This window comes from Mycteria americana, chromosome 2 (assembly GCF_035582795.1).
Source record: "Mycteria americana isolate JAX WOST 10 ecotype Jacksonville Zoo and Gardens chromosome 2, USCA_MyAme_1.0, whole genome shotgun sequence".
NCBI classification, from domain to species: domain Eukaryota; kingdom Metazoa; phylum Chordata; class Aves; order Ciconiiformes; family Ciconiidae; genus Mycteria; species Mycteria americana.
Window position 1 is genome coordinate 80630943 of NC_134366.1, and position 21962 is coordinate 80652904.

The 21962-nt window shown below is 38.3% G+C and overlaps 1 protein-coding gene across 8 annotated transcripts in view; it reads left to right on the forward strand.

The window, feature by feature from the left end:
• Window positions 1-21962, forward strand: part of LYRM4 (LYR motif containing 4) — a 95902-nt gene that overhangs the window by 19794 nt on the left and 54146 nt on the right. For all 8 annotated transcript variants that reach the window (XR_012774359.1, XR_012774357.1, XR_012774358.1 and 5 more), the window contains exon 2: window positions 4777-4897. Coding sequence is in view for 2 of the 8 variants with exons in the window: in XM_075493898.1 (XP_075350013.1) it covers window positions 4777-4897 (121 nt within the window). In the remaining 6 variants the exon portion in view is untranslated. The remainder of the gene's footprint in view (window positions 1-4776; window positions 4898-21962) is intronic.

Sequence of the window (21962 nt, forward strand, 5' to 3'; positions counted from 1 at the left end):
CAAGAGTGAAGACTTGAAAAGGAAATGGATTTTTTTTTTTTTATTTTCTGGTCAGGCATGATGACATAAGTAAACATTTTGAAATAAAAATATCTAAATCCCCAAGCAGCTGCTATTTTCTGAAGTACCTCTGTTGTGATTTCATTTTTCCTTAACCCGGCAGGCAGCTAAACACCACACAGCCATTCACTCACTCCCCCCCCAGTGGGATGGTGGAGAGAATCAGAAAAAAGGTAAAACTTGTGGGCTGAGATAAAGACAGTTTAATAGGACAGAAAAGGAAGGGAAAATAATAATAATACAAGTGGTGCACAATGCAATTGTTCACCACCCACTGACTGATGCCCAGCCAGTTCCTGAGCAGCGGCTCTGTCCACCCCGGCCAACCTCCCCAGTTTTTTGTTCAGTGTGATGTCCTATGGTATGGGATATCCCTTTGGCCAGTTGGGGTCAGCTGTCCTGGCTGTGTCCCCTCCCAACTTCTTGTGCACCCCCAGCCTACTCGCTGGCAGGGCAGTGTGAGAAGCTGAAAAGTCCTTGACTTAGTGTAAGCACTGCTCAGCAGCGACCAAAACATCAGTGTGTTATCAACATTATTCTCATCCTAAACCCAAAACGCAGCACTATACCAGCTACTAGGAAGAAAATTAACTCTATCCCAGCCAAAACCAGGACAAGCCATTGTTTCAGAATTCGCTTTCTTGTAGGCTTCATTTTTATGAGGACACGTTAGCTTTTCAGTTGTGCTTTGGGGAAGGAAAAACATGAACTCTTTGAAGGTAGAGGTGAAAGACTGAGTATTAGGAAAAAGACTGTTTTCTAACTGTAACTCTGTGGTTTTTACTATTATTTGGGGGCATTGTTGTCTCTTAACGTTAGCAGGTAGTGCATGTTCCCTGTGAGTCTGTGGTAATGTTTTGGCCCTGGTGTTGTTCTCACATTAATCCCCAACCACTCTTTCTATTTTCTACTGATGTGCATCTGTTACCTTGTGTAGCCATCCACCTGCGGTGGCTTTGGTCTGAAGCCATCACACTGAATCTATTACCCATTGGGTACATATTTTTTATTTAATTGGGAGTTAATTGTGTGACAGATGCACATAAGTAGGGATCACAAAAAGTGTTTTGAGTGTGCATATGTAAGAGCATGAGTGAATATATTCAACCGTACATTCTTGCTTGGGTCCTGCTGTCACTAGCTCGCTAGAAGGTCTTTGCAGAAGATAAAATCAAAGGTGTTCTCTATTAAAATTTCAGTGTGCTTGGATGACAAAAAGAAAAGAAAATTCCTCGTTGCATCTTTCAGCCATTTTTCACTATCTGTTTCCAAAGAATGGTGAGAAAAATAATAGATTGTGAAACGCAGTTTGAGTTTTCATTTGCAATGATGTTTCTTAATGAACACTGTTGCATTCCTAGGACCTTTCCCAAAGGAGCTGTTTGAGTGTACTGTATGCAGAATTGCTTTCCCATTCTGTTTCTCTGGACAGCTTGCTCGGTACCTTCTCGCTGAGGAATCTCCTTTGTTTATGCGACTTGCTTGGCCTCTCTGAGTGGGATCTATCACAAACCGTATCCATCTAAGTCAGTACTGCTGTATTCCCTCCTCCTCAGTGCTAACGCTCATCCAGTCCCATGCAGAGCCAATGGAGCTTGCTAATCCAGAAAACAAAACAACAGAAAAAGGAGTCAACTCTTTTAGTAGGTTGGCCTTCTGTCAGGTTACCAAGTTGGACTGGCTCACCTCAGGGCAAAATATCAGACTGGCTGTGCTGGTCTGAAGGAGGCAGAGGGAAGGTTTGTGCTTATCAGGGAGGGTGGCAAAATGGCAGCAGCTCCCCTTCACTCATATTGGCTTAAACTTGTTGCAATGCTGTATGCCCGCAGTTCCTTTGTGCCAGCTTGGGTAAATAATCATCCATAAGGTACAGCAACCATTTCACTTGCCAGGATGCATTTCATCTGTCACTCTGTCTTCAGATAGTGCTGCTTTTAGGTTAATGTTGTAAAGTTCTATGAAGATAGCCATATTTTCTCTGCCACTGGCATTTTGAGCTGTGCCTTCAAATGGTACCTGATTGGTTTTGGTGTTTATGCTTATTGAACTGAAAATACACACCATTAGAGTAGCTGATCAGCTGACCAGTCAGTTCGTCAATCAGAAGATCTTTGGAGTAGTGCTCTTTAAAAAAAACAACAGATACATGTCCGAATGAGCAAGTTCTTCTCATAGCACGTGTATCTTTACTGCAGGTTGCTACCCATGTTACTGTACTTTCAAAAGAGCTCCGTTGTTCATGGACTTGCAGCAATATCGCAGCCCTGGTGTTAGTATTAGCTTCTAGTACGTACTCAGTTCAGAAACTCTTGAAGTGTAGAGGGTATTGAGGTTTGGAATTGACACTGTTCACAACTGTTCTTGTATATAAAAAGCTGTTGTTTAAAAACAAACAAACAAAAAACCCCCAAACCTGCCAGTTTGTTTATATCTTCACTTAACACTTTTTACATAATTTTGAAAGAATTTGAGCGTTGGCGAAATGTTCCCCTGGCACCTCTCAATGGGAAGAAAGGATGTTTTACAGTCATTATATTATTGGGTTTGAGCTTTGAGTTCAGCTCATCCTTATTTTAAGTGATATATTGAATCTCAATGTAACCTTAGTAAAGAGTAGTACCGGGATGTAGAGCTAGTCTTTGAAGTGTGTTTAGAGAATACTGGAAATGTATTGATGTAGCTGTAGATTTAAGATTGTGTTAAAGCCTGTGTAAAATAATTTCATTTGGGTGTTAACGTTCATAAAGGTTTAAAGAAATTGTAAAAAGAAAAAATGTTTCTAAGTTGTTTTCTAAGTACATATCTTTTCTTTCTCAACAACTGTTGGGTGTAATGAGAGGAAGAGAGAGAAAATGGAACAATTAATGCACCATATGTACAAAACAAAAAAACCAGTCTGTAGGTGTTATACTGAACAAGAATTTGTCTTAGTCCCATCTATCTTTTTTATGTAGATACCATTTACTCATTTGTATTGCAGTTTGAAAGACTTGTACCCAGTAATGGATACTTGCTGTTTGTTTGTTGTTTTTTCTTTTAAGCTTATATATACATATATAAGGTCTTTGTATCTTTTGGAAACCCTTCCTTTCTTGCAGAAAATATTATATGTTTCTGCACAGTTTAACCCTACATATGTATATGGGGTGATTTGAAATCCATCCGTTATCAAGCAACAAAATTACACTACATCTTAATGATTTGGGGTTGTTTCTTTTCTAGAAGAAATAAGCAGCTTCCCCTTGAAATCTTGCTAGGACAGCAGCTGCAAATGAGAATGAGCTTCCATATTTAATACATTCTATTAACTTCACACATACAAACACACACTCACTCACTCACGCACCCCAGTGTCACATTATAGGTGAACAGGCCCTAATTAAAAGCACACACCATCTGCCGGTGTGCAGCAGCAGGGTGGCACTCCATAACCATCCTGATTCCTGTGATTGAAATGTATTATTTATGAGCTCAAAGAGAAAATATGCTGCTTGGCTGGTGGGGGCTGCATTAGGAGCTGGATAGCACCATCTAACGGTACGGAGTGCCGCTGGCTATTCATCTTCCCTCCTCTTCCTCTCCCCTCCTCAGTCTCCTCCCCCAGTTTTTTTATTTTTCAACGTCGTCTTTGGAGTTTTTTATGATCATGTTTCAGACAATTTTGTGCCTCGTGTTTCACTGTTATACAAGATTGAAAACAGTTGTTGAAATATTACATTATTTGTGGTGTTTGCAGCAGCCTTTTTTTTCCTTCCAGCGCCGCACATAGGGTTTTACTTTCTGTAGTAAAAATGATACTGATGTGATGTCGTGGTAGAGAAGTGGGACATCATCAAGACAGCTGAGCTGGATCAGTTTACTGCCATTTCTCCTTCCCCTCCCAAGCACATGTGTAATGAAAGTATCTACTGCTCAGTCTGAAAATTTTATTTTAATATTGAAATTGGCCCTATTTTTTATTGAGCAGTACACTACAGACTGCAGAAAGGTTCTTTACTGGGTTGAAAAGAAAGGGAGGAGATTCTGAGATAGCTGCAGCTTTGGCCCTTCCTCTCTGAAATCAGAGATCATAACCTCTTCCTACTTGCAGAGATCGTGTCCTGTTACTGCTTCTTAGTAGGGAAATGGATGAGGAGGTGTTGGACTGAGTGGTGAAATAGACTTTGTCAGGAGAGGAAAGGGGTGACAGGGAAGGAGCCCTTTTTGTTATGGCTGGTCCCTCGGTCTACCTTTGTGACTGCTAGATTACAAAGTCAGAACTAGTAATAATGTATAATGTATTTAGTGGTTAGCTCAAGGACTTCTAGAGTATGCAGAATAAGAATAGTCGCACTGATTCAAAACAATTTGGGGGATAATTTTTTGGTTCTTGGGCTTCTTGTTATGTTCCTGAGCTTTGCAGTATCCATGCCGGGCATCCAACGTTATGTTTACAGTAATAACAAGCAGTAAGGACTGGACTGATCTGTGAAATATGATTTTTTTCTACAATAGCTTCCAGTAAAACCACTGTTTTTTAATTAAAGAATCTGGTCACTGTTTCAACTCAGGCAAGACAAGAACCTGAATAAAAAGATACATGTATAAAACTGGGCAAAATATATATGTGTGTGTGTGTATATTTATTTTTAAAAATCAGCATGTTTTAAAGAATGTTGAAATGTCATAAACTGTGGCACATCTATGAATATATGTCGTCTTATTGTTTGTGTTTAGAACATATGCCATCAGAAGGATAAGAGATGCCTTCAGAGAAAACAAGAATATAAAGGATTCTGAAAAAATAGAAGAACTAGTGAATAAAGCCAAAGCAAACCTAGAGGTTATTCATCGGCAGGTATGTTTATTTCTCTCATTTTATCTAAGAGTTGTACACTCCTCAGTTAACAGTCTTATTCCACTACAGATGGAAAAAATAGATCCTTGCTCAAAACATCTCTGGATCAACAGTAGTTTTTGTATGTCTGAGTTTGAGAGGGTGGGAAACATCCATTTATCCATGATGGTTACAATAGGGGATTTAGGGGTGTTTGTACCATTAACCGGAACAGGCCTTGCTGTCAAAAGTTTATGCGCTCTTCTGTTACCTTTTCTGCTATTTTACTCTCTCTTCCCTCTGCTTCTCTGTTCTGCCCTAATTTTCCTTTGAATCTGTTTCCTTTAGCTCATGTGTATTAGATTCCTTTCCTCATGCTTTCCTCCTTCCATCATAGTTTTAGAAGATTGGCTGTGACACTCACTCCGAATAGTCCTGCCTTCTGTGTTTGTTTTTCCCAATATCAAGATAGAGTGTGAGAACAGTAGCAGAACAAGAAAATCCCAAAGTGAATTAAGTAAATGCTGTCTAAATTTGTCCAAGCAAGGTGATAGTTTTTTCTTTGGAAGAAGTTGGGTCACTGGCAGTATTTTTCTCTGACCTTGTCTAAGTAGCATTTATAGCATCTCTGTTCCTTCCACTGGGTACCATATTATTTAGACATGAATTATACTTCGTTGAACTTTAGATACTTTATTACTTCTCATACATACCTACTATCTATCTACAGTGACCAATGGAAATTTGACGAAAGCAAGCTTCTACACCTAAACTCTCTAAGAGCACTTGCAATGCTTAAGCTGTCCCTCCTTGCAAAATTTGCACTTATTGACTCTGGTCAGAACTGAATAGTACTTTTATTAAATATCAAATGAATATGTGCACCTGTTCCTCCATGGTCTGTTTTAACATGAATCTTTTAACAACCAACAGGTCAGTTAGCTGGATTCTTATTTCAGTAGGAAGCTGGGCTTTGATTTGGCAATTAAGTATGAATATTTTGGCGCAAGTTAAATTATTTCTTTGGAATTTCTTCTCCCAGGAACAGGTGTTGTTTTCTGCTACCATAGCTTTGCTATCTTTTTTTTAATCCAAACACTGCTATTTTTGTATTTTAAAAGTGTTTCTCAAAGAAGCAATTCAGATTGGACTGACTCAAAGCAATTACATTTAAATGTTGGGGTGTTTTTTCTCATATCTGAGGGTGATGAGTAGCATTTTCAGCTCTTCTTTTTGAGGTTTTATCTTGGAGAGCCTTGATATCAAATATTCTCCAGGGAAGTATTAGAGGCTGGAGAAGACAATGAAGGAGGGGGTGTCGCAGGAGAATAGTCAGAGATCAGTCAGATAGATCTGAGCTAGTAGTTAGTTTATTGAGTTCTAATCAGTAAATTTAGGTATGTAAAATATTTAATAAGTACAGATGGATTGGCAGTCAGTACTCTACTATTTACTACACAAAGTTAGTATGGGATACAAAGATTATCACTTAAGCTTACTATACATATCTTAAATGTTACATGCATGCAAAAAATGTCACTTACCAACCCATCGATGTCTGGTGTCGGGTAAATGGATCTCTCAGCCTCGAGGGGTAACCTTGAGAGGCATCCCTACTCCAGGGGGGGATCACCGCTGTGCAGCCAGCTGCTATGGAGGGAGAGCTCAATGGACCCTGATGGCTACAGATATTTGTAGTGCGAAGTGGTTGATTTGTAGTCAGATTTTCTGCTGTGTTAATGCAGTTTTGGCCGCTTATCAGCCCAGTCTCCAGCCAAACCGGGTTTTTTTGGGTTTGGTGCCGAGTTCTCACTGATAGCCTCACACAATAGGATTAACTTGCTGAGCATCTGTCTGGACCAAAGCTCAGTTAGTTCAAACAGGAGGAGTGCATCCGTCACAGGGAGTGGCAAAAGATAAGAACGCACAGGGTCAAATTCTGCCACTTACAGAAGTCTGCCTCAAAGAAGGAACAATTTGTGGACGTGGGATCTCCCATAGTAAAATGCTACAGAAGATCTCTTTTAGATTGTGACTAAGATAAATTCCTGTCAGCATGTCAGAAAATGCTCTGTGATGGTTTAAGTAAGATGGTTGTAAGTAAGAATGTAAACATTGTATCTTTGATGAATCAGGAAAACATTAGTGAGGCTACCACAGTAACTGTTTTGCCATGAATGGATGACTGAAGTGCACTAAATTTATTTTTGTTTTAAGATATCTTAACTAGGACCTACTTGGCACTTACAATAGCAAGTACTTCCTTTTTCTGAAAAGAGTTCAATTTCAAGGTATCAAAGCACTTGAACTAGGTGGAAAATATTGTTCCTGCTTTATAGATATGTATCTGGGATGCTGAAATGAGGACGCTGATTTGTAGTACCTTATTTTTCAGGGTACCCTGACTTGATGTGGGTAGGATTTGGCTTTCACTGGCTCTATGAGCCTAAATAATAAAAGGCAGTTCTAAGTCAGATGGTGGGTAAGTCTTGCTAAAATAAAAGCTTTCCAGCTTTTCTTTCAACAAAACATGGTTCTACTGACTCATCTGAGCCATAATAGGTCTGACACAGACTTTAAAATAAAACTCCTCTCTCCTCTCTGAGTCCTGTGAACACCCAGATTACCTTGTTACTGGAGTCCCTGAAAAAAGATACCATTTCTCTAAAACAGACTCTCAACAGGGCAGACTCTTTTCCTTCTAGGGTGGGGGTCTTGTCTTGCACCTTTTATGAAGTTTTCTTTTAGCCTAAAGATTGTCCCTCAGCATCAGGTAGGTCTTTCAGCTGCCTTGGAAAGAGTAGGAAGAGCAGGTAGGCTTGGTTAATCTCTGACTGGTATACCCACTCACTGTCCTTTGTAAAGGAGTAGTTGGGCTTAAGGGCATTTTGTGTTTGTTTTGTGAACATTTTGATCATACATAAACATATACACATGCCTGTATGTACACAAGCATCTCTAACAAGCCTGTACGTGAACAATAGGTAACTGTTTCATATATTGGCCTGTATTTTGCACTGGCAAAAATGCCGTGTGTTTAATTCTTCATTCAAGAAAATGAGAGCGATAAAAGGTTAGACAAGATTTGTTATTTTCTCTTAGCATGGATTCTGCTCTTTTCATTACACCAGCAGAGCCATTTTAATCTGCCTTTTTTTTTCCCCCCATTTTGCTACTTTATGGTAATGGCAAATAAATTTTATAAGAAATCTTTCATGACTCAAGATTGAGAGAAGTCATTGAAAGCCACATTTCACTTTACCACGTAATACACAAATCTTGCTTTAAAATGTTTTATATGTAGGTGTGAATTTTTCAGCCAGGAAGATGTTCAGAAGCAAAAAGGGCACGTAGGGTTCTAGTTCCCTGGAATAACACTGCTTTAATTTTCAGAATATGAAAATCTCTCCACATATGTTTTAGTTTTGCAAACATAGAAAACTAGTGTTTAATACAAATATCTTAAATATATTATAATCAAACTGTTGTCAAGCAAACAGCATTAAGTACCTATCTTTCTGTTATGCATTTGTTACTTGGAGGGTATCTTTGTCACTGGGACATACCAGAATGATGCAAAATGGCCTCAGTTATTGCTAAACCTGCAGGCTTTTCCTAGTTTGGTGTTTCAAATCTCAGCTATTTAAGGGGTTTCTCCCACACGCAAAACCAATCTGCTAAAGCTAAAGTAGTTTTAAATGGATCACATTTTGGTATCATTCCATGTAAGAATTTCAGGAAAAATATACTTGAAAAGTAAGGAATATTAAAGAGTCTGACACAACTTCCCATTTTTAACACTGCTAAAACAGTGAAACTTAGGTTGGAGTATATCTTATATGTCACACTTCTAGAAGTTTTCCAGACAAAGTATAATCATGCTGCATTCAGTTTTGGAAGGGTGTATGTGTTTATCTTATATGTTTGCAGGAGTAACAGATAGTAACACACATAGTAACATAATAGGTAATGGAACTTTTTAACAGAAAATAATCTGGTAAAAGAAAATTAGTTTTTCAAGATAATTTTTTGACACATGAGTCCCTGCAAGGCTTGATGTTTGGGTAATAAGAATTATTTTTTTCCGAGTCTTCCCCCCCCCCCCCCAAAAAAAAAAAAAAGTTTTTCTAAAAAATTGAGAACCGCTGTTCTTTGCAGAATTTCTATTATGTCTTAGTGTCATCTCACTTTCAGCTGTAAGGCAAGAGATAAATATTGGAAAAATAGCAACGCTGTCTTAAAAGTAAGCTTTTCATCAGGACTGTTAAAAACCTTAGCATCTAAATTCACATTAATATTTACTTGCTGTCAAATTTAATCATGCTCTGTGGAAAAAAATTCATTTTTGCTCCCTGTTTAATTTAAGATCTAAGTAATGAAGTCATCTGACATTATTAAGGCTTTATATTTAAAACTAACCAAGCATAATATAAAGTGCTTTTATTTTTAAATGCAGAGGCACTGAAGCAAACATGAGATCTAGCATACATTTTTTTGCTAAGTTTGGGGTTTATTATGATGTAGCACATGTTGATATTGCTGACTTTTTCATAGCGTGTCAATAGAAATTAAATAATATCCCACTTTGCTGACAATTTGTTGTTACTCTAAAATCAAATTTATATTCGCTTTACATTCTAATTTATGGTTTAGTCATCAAAGTGACCATTGAAGTGTAAGGTTCATAAATAACTATTTGAATCAGCCTAGTGGGAAATGTGAAATAGTGACAGATTACTGTCATTTTGTTCATGTCAGTCACTGTACAATTTGCTTGAATGTCATAAAAGTAGCTTTATAAAGCTGAAAAGCATGGAGGAACATTAATCTCTGCCTTAGTCCTCCTCTGCTTGTTATTGGTTTCAATTTAAAAATAGTCTAGCTAAAGGAAGGAACAACTTTGATTCTTTTCTCAACACTGAAGATTTTTTTGATGTGTTTACTGTGTAAACAGCACAATTTGTGGTGTCTTCCCTGTAAAGAAGGGCATTGTGAGAAATGCATTGTCACAAGTAAGTTTGAAATAGAAAGTTTTAAAAAGTTTTGAGGCTAAGTCTTGAGGTCCTTTGAGGATTATCGTAACAGCCATTCTCCAGCTATACTAATATGACTTCATTTGTGAGTTTCCATCGCTATTGGAATATGTCAGCAGTAGGAGAATTTGCCCTGAAATGTTACTGCTGTTGCTGAGATTCAAGATTTATGGAAGCCACTCTGAAGGTTGGATAATACTAAGTGTTTTGAAGTATTCACTAGTTTTCTTTGTGGCATGCTCTCTCTCAAGTTTTGAACTGAAAACCTAAAAGTGAAATTCAAAAGCTATATTGGACCTCTGTGCTCTGATTAAAATACTGTTTTAATTTATAGGACATCTCATTCTTACGTATTCCTCCACAGTACTTTCTGCTCAGTTTTAGATTGTAGCTGGAAACTACCAGTCATCTTATTGTCCAGCAAAGAAGGATTATTTTGGTTTTCCTGGCAGCTCTGAAGGCTTTGTTATCAATTGTACTGTTTTTGACATCACATAACTACAGTACTCTTCGGTAAAACACTTTTGATATTTCACAGCCTTTGTTTGTCCCTTCAAATAATTCAAATTATGAGAGTCATTGTTTGCACAAACCTTTAGCAGGGAGACGAGATGCACTGTGAGCAGTTAGACAGTCAGGATGTGTGGATCTGCTTTCTTTACAGCTGGCTGTTCATTGTTTTTTTCTAAGAGAACAGATGAACTTTTCTTTTGAGTTTGAGTTTGAGTTGTTCTTCCTCAGGCTTGACCTCTCTTGCTGTTCCCTTCAGATGTGTAGAAGAATGAAGGAACATGGTTTTGAAGTATAAGAACTCTATTAAAAAGGTTCCACTGATAATGATAAATATTGAGCACTTGCAGCATTTTTCATGTTTGCAGCATGTTGTAAGTACATTCTAATCCTTCCAATATTCATTGATTATAGTAACTTTAGCTCCATTTCTTTTAATGAAATGCTTCATGACTATGCCTTGATAAAAGCCCATGTCATACTTAGTGTGAGATTTCGGCCTCATAATCTTGTGTTTCTCCATATTTGCCATTTCTAGTAAAAATTACTAGTATGGTCTTGTTTTGAAACGTGTGTAAAATAAGAACAGTTGAACAGTTCTTCTGGATCTTTTTTTTTTTTAGCAAGCCAAGTTGCCAGTGCAGCTGTGCGTAGCCAAGTACTGCGCCGTCTTGAGGCGTTCATTAGCAGTATCTCATCTTAGCAATATCATAGATTCAAGTAACAGTTGAATGGAAGGGGAGACGATACTGAATGGATGTACTAATACAGCACTCATGTTATTATGAACTGGTAATAATATAGCCACAGCATAAGGAAGCATATTTCTGTTAATCAAAATAGTATAAATATTAAAGCATGTTTAATAAATATTAGCAAGACAAGTAATTTCAATTATAGTTACTCTAAAAAACAAAAGGTGGAAATCCCTTAGTTCACTGCACCTACTTTGGATTTCATTGCTCGTCCTCTGTGGCTTTGTCAGCAAATACTCCCATCGTTTTCCATAGTTCAGTTCTAGTAATCCTGTGATTGATTTGGAGCAATAGCAGGTAAATTAGTAAATGCCAAGGTGTATGTATTTCTGGACTGAAAGCATATTGTTGAGCATTCAGGGGACTGGTACCAGTTTACATAGTTGTGAGTGACATTGGAATTGACTGTCTCAAGGAATTTCTCAACCTTCAAGAAATATTCTGCGTATCTGAAGATAACTGTGTTTATACTGCAAAGCACTGTAGGCTGGATGCCCTTAGCAGGAGAAGGTTCATTATGAAAATTCTTATCAGTAGTTTTAGTTTCAGGCTACAAGTCCTCTATTTCTGTCTAATTTTTATGAGTATGTAAGAAAGTTGAAAAATACTGTATAATCTATTTGATTATGTTAGCAGCAGGTTTGAAGGCAAGAGGAAAGAATAGCTGGAAAAGCTCTTTAAGCACTCTGAGTAACAGGGTGCAGCACCCACACTACTGTTCAGGAATGTATATGATATTGGCAAGTCATGTTTTCCTGCTGGCAGCCAATTATGTTGGAGCTCTAATATGGTTTTCTCTTATCAAGTTTGTCACTGCAAGGAAGTTTTAAAATCACAGATTAATTTACTGCTTTTCTTGAGAAGCTCCTTGAATTTTTTTTTTTCAGCTTCACAATGGCAAATACCTATTTTTCTACAAAAATTTATAGACTTATAGTTCTTATCTAGGATGAGTGTCCTTTGAAGTTTGCTTCTTTTTTACTAGTGTCGTATATTTCTATTTATTACAGTTGCACCTACACGCTCCAACAAGGATAGAGCCAACGTTATGCACACACAATGGCTCTTGAGCCATTTAGTTTGTTGAAGCAGGTGTAGATTCAGGAAAAAGTTTTCAAATGCCTCATTCACAGAAGAAGAGCAGGAGGTGAATGGCATAATCAAACAATGGACAAAGATCCTATTAAAATAGTTTTATCAAGTCACTGCACGGTATCAGTTTTTGAAGGTAATGAAGCATCTATACACTTCTAAATACTTGCAATGGCATCTGAAATTTAGCAAAAGGTTGGCACGAGCCTCTTGCACTTCTCTTGCTCCTAGCCTGTTGCAATACTGCTAGTCAGGTTTTAGTTGCTTTAGCAGATCATGAGTTCTCACTTGATTGGTTCCCTCCATGCATTTACCAAAATTATGCTGGAAGCTTATGGCAAAGCCAAACGTTGAATTTAAATCAGCTGACTTTGGGTTTTAGAAGGCATTGGGGGATATTTCTGTGGGATTTTTTTTTTTTAATTCCAAAGCTCTTTGGGGTGATATCTTCAGAGATTTTTTTTCCTCAATGTCATTTAAATCCTATTTGTTATGTTCAATTTGCACTTACTTTCCATGGGATTTGAAAACATAACTCAAGAAATAAACATTTGTATATTTCTTTTATAAGAGTAGCCTACAAGGAAGAATGTGATTAAGAGAGCAACAGAAATCCTTCAGGTATTCGGGGGGGGGAGAAGGAACAGAGGAAAAAATGTAATAGGAGTGATTTTGAATAAGTTTAGTAAATTTGAACAGAAATCCAGGTGGATCAGAACTTGGCTGTTCGCAGGACATGTTAGCAGTGAGGTCCACTTAGGCCAGCCTTTTCAAATAGCTTTTTCATCTTGGCATGTAGGATAGCTTTCAAGATATGCAATATTGTAACAGATGCCAAAAGCCCAGAGCTGTCATATCAGCTTAATTTCTAGCATCTGAATGCGCAGGAAGTATAACAGACATTTTACATGTCTTCAGGTGGCATGCCTCTCCAGGTTACACCTGTGTGAGTCTCCAGAGCAGTGTTACTCCTTAGGCTTTCATTTAACTCCTGATGGCGAGCGAGACTGTATTTTCACAAGTGATTTGCTGCTGTTTGCCCCACTGACTAAATTACAGGTGGTAGGGTCTGCCTGCAATATTAAATACCAAAGTAGACCCTGCATTGTAAGTAACCTTTAGGCTACAAGCAAAGGCGATTCAGAGGTAGAATGAGGCTTTGCCTTCCTGATCTAAGACCTGTAGTGTAAAACACAGCATTTGATGTATGCAGTAACCTTTCCTAAAAAAAAAATAAAGACTGTTGAGTGTTGCCAGCTGCTTTTAAAATACTTTAATTATCTGTCATAAAGAGCTGTCATTATTTTTGTTAACATGTATTTAGTGGCTAATCCAGTGAGGTTGGCGCTTTATCATAAATAATAAGTAGTTATGTAATGCCTCCACAGCTCTGAGCATCTGATGTTATGCACAGAGGACGGCTGTCTGAAGGACAGGAGAAGGACTTACTTTCTAGTGAGCAGTTTGGCATGGCAGTATGTCACATCTGATCAACTAAATGCTAGGTGTAACCTTTCACATGGAAAAGAGTACGTTTCATCAGCCTGGCTGGTCACTAGCTTCTTGAAACAGTTAGCAGCACTGATTGAACCCCTCTGTGCTGAGAAAAGCTCCAGAAGCAAGGAAAGCTCACGTTTTCAGGGAGATGTGTTCATCTGCCACTCGTCCCTTCGTGCTTTCTGCTTTCCTGTGTTTGGTGTCTCAAGGGCTTCTGCCCAGTATGTAAATGAATAGGGGGGTGGCTGTTGCAGCAAAACTTCAAGGGGGTCTCTTCCAAATGAGGTGAGTAACAGCAAGTACCTGTGTGTCCTAGTATAAATATAACATATTTCCAAGAGAGGGAAGGTAGAAATAAGTGCCGGTAGTCTTGATCACAGCTCAAATGACTTCTGCCGTGTTTCTAATCTGACTGTGTGATCTTGAGTTTCATGCCTGCCAATCTGGTTTGTAGTGGTGCCGGTTGAGGGAGGGTTTGAAGATTGAGTTTCTAGCATTAAAGGATATTAACCTTTGAGCAACTTTATGTCTGTCTTGCTGTGTGATGTCTGCTGCAGAGTAGAACGTTTGTGGAGGATCTCTTTTTTACTGAATAGGAAAAAGAGAAGTATGGCGGTTTTGTGTGTTATTTATGAAACGTATAACCTTATAAAAGCCTTGCATATGTATTGTGACTTACATTCCCGTCAGAACATAGATCTCTCCTGAGTGTCCCTTTTGTGGTGTTATCATGGGGCAAACCAGTTTTAAGTACAGCTAGACCCTGAGGAAATGAAAGGGATTGCTGTTTTGGAGAGAGACAACAGTGCTGTTATTACAACAGTGATTTCTGGTTTGATCTCCCACAGTTTGTTGGTTGCTTTTTAATCTGTTTTATTTCGCTTTTAATCTGTTTTATTTTGCTTTCCTTGCTAGGAAAACTTTCCTTCCTGGTTTTGTACTGCCTATTGAAAGGAGACAGTGTCAGGTTCAATGGCACCGCAACTGAGCAGGCACACTTCCCTCCAGGAGGAGGTTTGGCACGTTTGTCTGGTGCCTCAGATCCCCAGGACTGTGTTCTGCTGCCCTTGAACTGCAGTCAGTAATTCAGGATGACGATGTTGGTGTTGACACCCTCACTATCCGACAAGTCACCTAGTCCTGCAGCTGTGGTACAATGTTCTTTTTAATGACATTTTCTCCCCCTATGCTCAGTCATCAGTCTCTCAGCATATTACAGTTACAGTTTTTCCCTTTACAGCTAATGAAGGGAAGAGGGAGCATTTTAGCTCCTCTTTAAGCTACCTGCATTCTTTTCTGGCCTTTCAGATGGCCACGCTTCTCCCCTTAGCACATTGAAAATACCGTATGTAAAATCTTCCCCTGCTAAATCAGATGCCTTTTTTTGTTTCTTCCACAGTTAGTTTGTCAAGTCTAAAGAATTTATTCTCGTCTTCATTCTCAGCATAGGGCCAGCCTGCAAAGGCTCTGTTTGTCCTATTTACTCCAAGAATCTGGCTTCACGAGTGCTTTTTATTTCCCCATCTTATCATCTTCATGCTGCTTCTGTTGTTTCAGTCACTAAAACTCTTCAATTATCCCAGTTGCAAAGGTGTCAGTTGTTTTTTTTATTTTAAAATTGCTTGTCAAAATGAAACCTGTCTATAAACCCCACCAACGTTAACTGTCGTTTAATAAAAATCTGAAAAAAAGTTACTTAAAAAAAAAAAGAAAAAAGAAGCCTTCTTCATGGTCCTCTGTGTCTGGTGTGTCTGCATGTATTCTAATCTTCTAGGGGTCCACTGAATACCCCTGTGGTTTAGCATAGCACCAAACATGGTCTCTGTCACTAATACCATTTGACTGAATTTGCAGCCAGGTAAATTCACAGTGGTCTAGTTTTATTTCAACAATAAACATAAACATATGTGTGGCCTTCACATAAAGCTCTTTCAAACAGAGAAGCTTTATCATTCATGTGTTATGTTTCAATTTTTTTTTTTGCAGTAATTTGGATTCTGTCTAATGTCTCCGTAGTAAGCTGCTTGTATTTGAGGGAAATGTGTTTGATCCATCAAGTTGTGATGAAGGCCGAGCTTTAGGGAAGAAAGTTGCTAGACTCCAATATCAGCATGTCTGATTCAGCCCTTGGAAGTTTAAGCAGGGAAAACTGTTTTCTAGAAGACAAGAGTGTAGAGATAAGTTTAATTAGTGTTTACGCAGTCTCCTTGGTACTGGTGCATTGCTGCTGTCTTTAGCTCTGTGCTTTCTGAGGTGAGCCTGGGGTTTTTTTGGCCATTAAAAGCTATAGCTGCAGTGCCCTTCATCTTGGTGACAGGCATTATGCCAGTACATTAATTCTGAAAGCAAGTAAAAAGAAGAAGAAAAAAGGAGCCCAAACTCTTCCAGTCACATTTAAATCACAAATTGACTGATTCCTGTTGTTATTCTCTCTGGGGTATGTCAGATGTATGCTTCCCCCTTCCGAGGTATGGACTGCCTCAAGGTCCTTCCTAGGCTGTTTGCTTTGCAGGAAGTGAACCATTACTAAGTAGAGTTTCGAGTTCACCTTTATAATTTGGTCACCTGTAGAATGTACATAAATACATACTTTGAAACAAAGATCTACTGTTTATGCTGTAAACAAGGTCTTGTCCCTCACCAGGGAAGTTATGAATATTGCAGTGTGGTGGCTAAATCATACGTTCATAGTCTTTCTCCTAGGAGCATAATGCACTTGCTGAGCAGTTGCTTTGGTAATTTTTAACCACATTTTCATATGAGTGCATGGTTAATGAGAGCATTATGTGACCTAATCACTTAGCCTTTCACATTAATACGGATCTTGTTTGTAATTCCGTTGATTTTGTTGTTGACCCAATGCTTTGGTTATGTGTTCAAATGATCTTAATTTTAATTGAACGTACTTTTTGTCTCACAGCAGCCTAATTTCTATGCACATTTGTCAGTAGTGAATACTTATTGGGGGTGATTACTCTCTAACTGCTAGTGCCAGTATACCTCTGGGAGGTTAATCAATCTTGTGCTTTTTAATTGACATCAATAATGTGTTTACATTTATCAATATTTCTTAATTGTCAAGTTATAACAGCGGAACTTCAATAATAAATCATGCCAATGGTTAACTTCATACATTAGATTTTTAAGAGTCTCCTTAAGCAGTTTGACATGTTGTAAATTGCTTTTAAATGATTTGTATGTATGCTTGTGGGGGAAGAGGAGAAAAAATTGGTATGCAAAGTCGTGCTGTAGAATAATACTGAAGAACTAACCCATTGACAGTAAAATACCTTTACCACATATATGGTATGCTTTATGGGTAAAAAAAGGAAGTAAGTCTTTTCAAAGTGCTAGTTTTATTACTAATAATTTTGTGAGCATGACAGTACACATACATTTGTTGTGCCATCCCAAGGGACTTGTCAGGGCTGGGACTGTTTCCCTTGTCTCAGCTGTACAAGCAAGGCAGAGGGCAGAGAGAATTACTAGTACTACTGCTCCTTTACAGAAGTAGCAGTGAGGTCTGGGAGATGAAGGCGTGCGTTTTGCCACATGCCTGTCCTTAAGAGACTGAGGTGGAAACGAAGGAGGCCACTTCTGTTTAAATTTAAGCATATATTTGAAGACTTTGGTGCATAGGGAACTAAATTATTTGCCCAGGTTCCTAAAATATGCTTACAGCAGGAATTAAAGCATGATATTCCAAGTCTTACAACACTGTCTATCTCGATAGGTATCCCTTTATCATCTACCTTGCTCTCTTCTCTGTCCCCTTTAGATCCAAGTAGCAGTAGACTGGAGAAGAAAATCTGCTTAGACAGAAAGCTGGCAGGATGCTGACCACATTGTTTGTGTCAGTCTTACCATGTTTTATAGGACACACCAAAGATAATATAAAAATTAAAAGCCCTGCCTAATGAGCAATGAAGGAAGACTTAATAGTTAATGCTGTTACTTTCTACTTAAGTGAGAGCCAGTGTGAACACCAGGATAAGAAAAGAGAGAAGCAGGGAAGCAGCTATTTGTGGTTTTTGCGATTTTACTTGTCTTTTTACTTGAGCTCCTAAAGGTGAATTGCAGTTTTTCAAGTAAACATATATATACATACAAAAATTCAGATAGAAGTAATTAATATTGTTAAACTCAAATATTATATTAATTATTTTAATATCTTACTGTGTAGAGCCTAATTTTACAATGCTGCTTGTAGAAGGAACTGTTGGCTAAATTAGTTGTTATCTGAAATGCTGTAGCATTACATGGTATTTTACATAGAGTTAGAGATACACCATTTGCTGAAGTTGAAAATGAGTTTAAAAAAATAAATGCTTATTTTGGGAAAGAACAACAGGTGAGGAGTTGGAAGAGCTGGAGAACGAATATGACTAACCTCTTTAATCACCTGAAACGGTAGGAAAAGAATATTTATATACCTGATGATAACAAACCCCCTTTATCAAGGGGTGAGTAGAAAATTCACCAGGGTCTCAGTCCTGGGAAACAAAAGGACTGATTTAAACACCAAATCTTGATTCAGGTAGCAAAGTTCCCTGTCATTTGAGCAATTCAGGATCAGACATGTCCGCATTCCCATTCCTCTTGCCTTTTTGTTCTCCATCCCGGCTCCATCCTCGCATAGTACTCTGGCTTAGAACTCTAAAATACTATATTTCTTTGTATTTCAAAGAAGATACTGTTAGTCGAAAACTATTGTTAATAGATTGATACTTTTTATTTCACATCTTTGAACTTGTATGAGAGAAAAATGGCTGGCAAACGGGTGAGTTAAACGCTAGTATGAAACCTGATGCCATCCTACCCAGTGTCGACTGAAATTTCTATGTCTGTAATTCCTATCCTCTTCCTACTAACTGAAGAAATCATGTGTTGCCCAGGTCCTAAAAAAAAAAAAAACAGACCTAGAGATTTTTTTGTCAGTGTACAAAACTGGGATGTCTGTACTCTAACATCAAGGCTAGCTTTTATATGAAAAGACAAATTAAAATATTAAATGTTTCGGTTTTAGTCTAGCAGCTATTTTGTTGACTTCTTGCAAATGTTAAAAGTAATAAATTAAGCCTCTCCCTCCTTTTTTGAATGAGACAAGACTGATAAGACACAGCTATCTAACAAACAAAATTACTGTGGTTACCAAATCAAATCACATTAAAGCAAGGTTGTGTAATCAATCTCTTTGTGAAGGGTAAAGCAATTCAGAAGACAAAACCATCGACACTTTCTTTAGCATGGCAGATTAAGTACATTCATGTTGCGTGTGGAGGGCTTTGTAGCAGGGTGCTTGTGTGGATAAATTCTATTTAGTTTCAAAAGCAGACATCCTGGGGTGCAGCTGCTATGGCACGTCGGCCCAGACACTGCTGCGCAGGTTCTGAGCTAGAGGTCGTTTGCATCCATGTCTGGAAAGGTAAGCTCAGGTTGGCGTATGAATGTGTGAACACAAGTCTTTAAGAAGTAGTGACCTTTCAGTGGCATTCAAATTGTATTTGCCCTTTTGGTTTCAAACCTCTAAGATACCTGAGATGTACAATGAAACTAAATTTAGTTTGGCTGTTAGCATGAAGAATGTAAAATCTTGTGTGAATGAAGTTCAGAAAAGATGATTTTCATGCACTGTCCTCCAAAAATATATTTAATGCCAGCATAGCCTGAACGGCAGGTTAAACTAGTTCAATTGCCAGGTTTTCCAGTACTTTTGAAGAAGACTGAAATTGCTGCTACCAGGTCATCAGGTGGGATATATTTTGAAACCTAAGTGAGCCTGGTACAGGAAACTTGTCTGTTAACCTTCTTCCTTTCCTCACACATCCTACATCAAGTGCATATTGAGGCTACTGAGAAAGTAAGGAGTGTAATGAATATCCATAATGTATATTCTCATAGGTTGAAAAGAGGGGATGACTCTTTTGTTCAAAGGGGACCTGAGCAGATTGATAGCAAGGATCCGGACTTGTTTTCACATGTATATGCTGACTAATATGGGCACTTAAGAGCTCAAGGTACTCTGGAAGTCACTAGAATGTAAGCTCCAAATTACATAAGCATTTGAGAACATGAGCTTTTTCCCTCCAATACCGTTTCATATTTGAAAAAATCAATACAGTATAAAAGTAGAACTTGTGGTCTTTTTCATCTTTTGGTAAAGTACAGGCCATCTATGTTTCTACTTCTTTCCTAAATCTTCAGCTAAAAGAAGAGTAACTTCACATAGCTATCCTGCAAATCTGTGAGGAATACTTCCTTCAGGGAGTAATTCATGAGCTACAGAGTGCACTTGATATTTTTCACAGGTGCTTAGCATGTGCATCTGCTGTTGTAAAGCTGAAAGCTCTGGGCAGGGGAATGATGGGGCTTGAAGAAGTACCCAGTAACCATTGCTGCCGTTGTGCTTGCTGACATGTAAACAAGGAGCCTTTGAAGCTCAGCTGATCAGACTTCAGTGATGGTACTTCCAATTTCAAAGCTTTGCAATGATCTAGAGTTAAGAATTTGTTTTTTTAAAAACACTACACAGCTTTTACCATCTGTGCAAGTCAGTAGTCAGTTCATACCTGACTCCCCTGTCATGATGAGAGTTGATCTGGAAGAAGTGGCAGATAATTCAGTGAAGATCAGGTTACATGTTTTGTATGTCCACGTAAGGTGGTAAAATCCAGCTGTATAGCACATTAGTTTTGTCAGTGTTGCTTGATTTTGGTTTTCGTTTTCAACTCTTCATTTAAAGTAAGATTGGAGTTCTTTATTTGACTTGCTGGCTAAGGCTTTTTAAAATGTAAATAGCAGTCTTGTACCTCTAATACAGAGTGCTGCAATGCTGAGAGAAGGAGAGTCTGACCTACTCTTACAAAAGAAAACAAAACTGAGAAAGGGTGGAACATAGGAACAGAGAGATCCAAGGTTTCCCACCGTATAGTAATGGATATGACCTTTAATATTGAGGCCTTTGGATCAAATTTAAGTTGGCATTAAAATTTTCTAATAAATTCCCTGCTGAATCTCAGAGTTTTTTTCCTCAGATTTAATTCAATAAGGTCAAAATAAAGCAAGTGCTGTCTGTGCTATTGTAATTGCTCTCAGCAGGCTGATAATATTATTGCAGAGAAGTGCCAGCTACTGTGCTTTTATTTCTTTCTTCAAGCACTCTCCTTCCTACATGCTTGCTCCCCTTGCTCTCAGGTCTACTCTAAGTAGGAAGTGAAGCTGTTTTAAATGCCATTTGCTTCTCATTTTAACATGGTTTTATAGTAATGCTTTCCTGAGTCTCTTCAACAAAGGGAATAAAAGCATAGCCTGTCTTATTGCAGAATAATTGGGGGTTTGTATTTCCTTTCCTTAATTCTGATCCAACCTTTATGCATTAGATTCAGCCTCCAAGTTCTTAAAAGCTGATATTCCTGAACACGCGATGCTTAGTTCATTTTGGCTTGGTGCTTTTAGGGTTATGGAATAGATGTACAGCTCAAGGAGTTTCTCTTAGACACATGGAGAGAGACACTGAATACCCACTGTCCTATGTTTCATTTAAAAAAATGACAAATTGCAGCTCATCACAGTGAGGCATATGTATTTGGGGTCCTGCACTTGTAGATTAATACCACATCTTCTTTTGCAACATGACTTTCAGAACAGCATTGTTAATGTGACAATTCTTGTATGAATGCAAATTTATGCTTAGCGTGCTACTGGTAGATCTGTTAGTGCTGTATTGGAAGTAGATCAGTACAGTAAATAAATGCAAATGCAGAGTGCTGCGATCATGGTTCTCTGTATAATTCCGTGTGACTATGAGAGACTCAGTCAGTGCAGCCTCAGTATCAACTCTGTGTGAGCTGCACTAGCTGTACACTAAGTTTCTAGATACAACTTTCTCCTTTTTCCTATCAGACCTGCTGTCTAAAATGTCAAGTTTCTGTTTGTAGTGGTGGCATGTTAGGAGCTGGATGCATCATGGCTGGTCCTTTTTTAACAAATGAACAGGTATTTTAATACGTTCTAACTAGGTCACATGATTAGTATTTTGGGGTGATGATGTCTTTTAGGTGTGGGGCTAGATATGTTTTTCTTGATTGTGGACACAAAGTAATAATTCTTGTTCCCCTACCTCAGTATAACTGGTAGTTCAGGCTTTTGCAGTTTCAAAGGACCAGCCTGGCCATAGCTGAATGCTCCTGCCTGATATCC